Source organism: Otolemur garnettii, unplaced genomic scaffold, assembly GCF_000181295.1.
Source record: "Otolemur garnettii isolate 467f Iridium unplaced genomic scaffold, OtoGar3 scaffold00022, whole genome shotgun sequence".
Classification (NCBI taxonomy): domain Eukaryota; kingdom Metazoa; phylum Chordata; class Mammalia; order Primates; family Galagidae; genus Otolemur; species Otolemur garnettii.
Window position 1 is genome coordinate 15,395,205 of NW_003852417.1, and position 4,214 is coordinate 15,399,418.

At 36.9% G+C, this 4,214-nt stretch overlaps 1 protein-coding gene across 1 annotated transcript in view; it reads right to left on the reverse strand.

The window, feature by feature from the left end:
• The window catches only part of ITSN2 (intersectin 2), a 120,208-nt gene that overhangs the window by 111,270 nt on the left and 4,724 nt on the right, over positions 1–4,214 (reverse strand). Inside the window, exons 4-6 of the mRNA XM_023511816.1 lie at positions 3,691–3,897; positions 3,439–3,535; positions 2,179–2,318 (exon numbers count right to left, since the gene is read on the reverse strand). Coding sequence (XP_023367584.1) covers positions 2,179–2,318; positions 3,439–3,535; positions 3,691–3,897 — 444 coding nt within the window. The remainder of the gene's footprint in view (positions 1–2,178; positions 2,319–3,438; positions 3,536–3,690; positions 3,898–4,214) is intronic.

The window sequence follows — 4,214 nt, forward strand, 5'->3', positions numbered from 1 at the left end:
ACTCTACCCAGGGGGACAGCTTGAGGCTCTGTCTCAAAAAAAAAAAAAAAAAAAAAAAAAAAGAGGTCTTTGTGTTAAAAGGAGGATTCTGCTAATAACGAGAAAGAAAGTCTATTTTAAACCTGAAAAAAGGTTTAAAACTAGTATTTTAGCTCTTAGACAAAGATAGCTTAATACTCTCAGTGTTAGGCAACAGAGCAAACAGGAGAAGAAAGAATATAAATGGTGAAAAAGCATAAGGCAAAATGTGAATAATACAAAGGGCCACAGAGAGTCAGCAGAGTACTTTCTGCCAAACCTTTGGGGATATCCTACATCCTCTGCCTACAAGGCCAGTCCCCTATTCTCTACCTAGCAGTTTATCCTGTAAGATGTAGCTCAAAGATCATCTCTTGTGAAAACTTCTCTCTTGTATCCTAAGAGTTAGTCATTTTTCATCTGTATTAATCACAGCACTTTTAAACAACTAATCAAATACTGTATGTGAGCTACATACTATGGGCTTTTCAATGGTATGAAGCGTATCTTCTTCCTCTCTGTATTCTAGCACCAAGAGAGTGCCCAGAAGATAAGTGACTTGGGAAATAAGTGATTCAATGAATTAATCAAAATAAAAGACTGTGGGTTTAGAGGGGAGAGAAGAGGAAGAAAAGAACAAAAAGGAAAACTACAGATCACCAACTGCTACATTCACTGAACGAACATAAACATGTAAACCAGTTTCAGCCCATGCTCATGTATTTGGGGCCCACATTCAGTTTGGGGGCATCAGAAATAACTACTCTTTTTAAAGAAAACTCTGTGCTTACCTACAAATATGTAGCTTTACCCCTGTAGGTCTCAGAATAACAACATTCTCTGAAAACAGCACAATATACAATCTTCACACAATGTGGCATATACGAGGTAAAGTAACTTTAGGGATTCTCCGTCATATGCTCATAGCTGGGTCTCACACCATCCTTCATTCCCAACACAAAATCACCTCTGTTCACTCTGTTATATTTACAGTACATAAAGGGTACTAATTTCAAGTGTGCAGCCTAAAAAACTTTTACACAGGTATGCACACATGCACCCAACACCCATACCAAGTCACAGAAATGTTTCTAGCTCCTCAGGAGGTCTGTGTGTTTTAGCCCCTTCCCAAAAGAGTAACTATGCTATTCTGATTTCTATCGCTATTAATTAGGTTTCCTGTTCTTCAGCTTCATATAAATGGCTTAAATAGCAAGGATCTTCTGTGCTAGGCTTCTTTCATTCAGTATAGTATCTGTGACATTCATTCATGCTGTTGTATGCATCAGCAATTAATTCATTTTTATTACCTTAAATATTCTGTTATGTAAATGGAGCTGAAACATTACAATAGAGCCAAATAATTCCTATTGTCTAGTGCCACAGTAGCTGTCATAAAACAACACATTACTTATACTGTTTGTGGTGATGCATGATTTATTTATTCTCCGTTGATGGACATTTAAGCTACGAACACTTTTGTACATGTTTTAATTCACTTTCACTAGATTGAAAAAAAAGAACTCTTTTTTGAAGAGATGTAGTCTCCCTGCATTGTCTGGGCTGGACTCCAACACATGAGCTCAAGCACATTTTTTTTTTCTTTCTTTCTTTTTTTTTTTTTTTTTTTCCGACAGAGTCTCAAGCTGTCACCCTGGGTAGAGTGCTGTAGCATCACAGTTAACAGCAACCTCAAACTTGTGGGCTTAAGTGATTCTTGCACCAAACCACCTCAAGCATATTTTGCTAGTCCAATCAGTCCCACTCAGCCACCTGAGTAGCTGGGACTAGAGTCTTGTGCCATAGCACTCCAGAAAGAGTTTTAATGCAAAATATTAGGGTTCAAAGAAGTTCATTTTTTCAACAAATAGGAATTATGACTTCTTTTCTCAAGTATGTTTCAATATATTTCATAAAATTTAAGATTCCAGTTATAAAACCCATCATTTTATGTACAAAGAAAGAAAAAATACTACTAATGAAACTATAACAAAATGCTAAGACATCAATAATAGTAGCGCACATCCCATTGCTTGCTAAATTTTTGGATGTTAAAATGTTAGATGAGCTATAAAGTATAAATTCAAATAAAAGTTCTTCAGTGGATGTTCACATAAAAGACCAACTCTCTCACACTCCTATGGACTGTATGCAGCTTACCTGAGAGGTATCCACTCATGCTTTTGTCAAGACTATTAAATTTTTGCCGATATTTTAATCTTGAAGGCTGAGGAACTGCCCACTCAGAGGTCCCAGTCTTGGGTGAGTTCCCTGAGAGTGAAGCAGTTGAGGAAGTTGAGCTATAAAGAAATGTATTTAAAATTTTTATGTTATTAAATAAAATATATTTAAACTTTATCATTAAGAATCATAGCTTATATCATAGTCATTATTTCTACATTTTATATTTTCTAAATATTTAAATTTAAGTAATTATCACCATTCTTAGTAAAGTAAATACTATATTAAGTATAGAATTCCATGTAACTACTGTGTATCAAGAACCTACTATGTGCCTGTATAGTATTAGGGCCTATACTGTGCCAAGCCTATATTGTACCAATCCTTCCAACAAACTTTTATTTTCCCTATCTTTCAGACAGGTAAACATGATTCAGTGATGTTAAGAAAAAACAAGGTCACAACATCAGTGGGTTCGTTTAAACTGGGATATAAATGTTCTTCTGGGTCAAAACTAATGCTCTTTATACACTGCTTTTTAGAGTCTACCAGTGATTTATATGAATGATGATGAATGAACATTGATGCTTTGTGCTTTCTAAAGTTTAAAACATACCCTATTAACAGAATTTGCTCAAAAAGAAACTAAGTGGGCGGTGCCTGTGGCTCAGTGAGCAGGGCGCCGGGCCCATATACCAAGGGTGGTAAGTTCAAACCCAGCCCTGGCCAAACTGTAAAAAGAAAATAGCCGGTCATTGTGATGGGTGCCTGTAGTCCCAGCTACTCGGGAGGCTGAGGCCAGAGAATCTCCTAAGCCCAAGAACTGGACGTTGCTGTTCGCTGTGATGCCATAGCACTCTACCGAGGGTAAAAAAGTGAGACTCTCTTACAAAAAAAAAAGAAACTAAGTATGTACAGTGATTACGAGACATTTTGGGAAATATATACATTTTTAAAAGCAAAAGCACAGAGCTTTGGACAAAAACTGACTAAAATACAGGAGAATATTTTTAGTTTACATGAACTTTTTTTGAAGAGTAAAATGCCACAGACACTTTCAATTCTAAAAACAAAAAATTTATTTTATGTGATTTTTAGGTAGTAAAGTTACCTTACATACTTAAGAGTTAGCCATTCCAAAGTAAAACCTAGAAGAGCTCAGAGCTTAAAAAAAGTCATCTGTCAAACAAGGACTTCTTATTGAAAGCATGAAAAGTTGTAAGTGTTAAGTATTCATACCTACTAGATCCTAAATCAATCAGAGACTGGGCCTTCTGTATACTAGCACCTCCAAATCCTCCCATCATCAGACTATACGATGATGTATGAGGCAATGCTAAAAAAAAAAAAATAAACAAAAAAACAGTAAAGAAAAAGAAGGTTCACACTAAGCAATATCACAAAGATGAAGGAAATTTGTATCTATTCCGACACAAACAACACTTTCTTTTTTCACATGAAACACTGACTCATTAGAAACAAAGTGCTTACTTGAAGAAGAATAAGGAATGGATAAAGGCTGAATGAGACTGGCGGTTCCATTTGGTAATGATGATGTGCTAACAGAAGGCACTAGGGGAGTGGGCATCATTAAGGGAGGAAGGCTGGTCCCTGAAGTTGAAGAGGACAAGGGTGTTGCCATAGGTGCAACTGGAGGCAATGACTGAGGAATGGACAGATTGGGCATGCTTCCCATTCCTGAAGACAAAAAAAACAAACACATTTTCTAGTGCTAGTACATTAATTATAAAACATGCCAAAAACCAAATTTATAGTAAAACAAGCAGATTCTATGTTTCTAGAAACACCATGGACATATAATGCTTAAAAAATTCAGGCTTGGCGCCTGTGGCTCAAGTGGCTAAGGTGCCAGCCACATACACCTAAAGTGGTAGGTTCGAATCCAGCCCCAGGCCCGCCAAAACAACAATGACAGCTGCAACCAAAAAATAGCTGGGTGTTGTGGCGGGTGCCTGTGGTCCCAGCTACTTGGGAGGCTGAGGCAGGAGATTAGC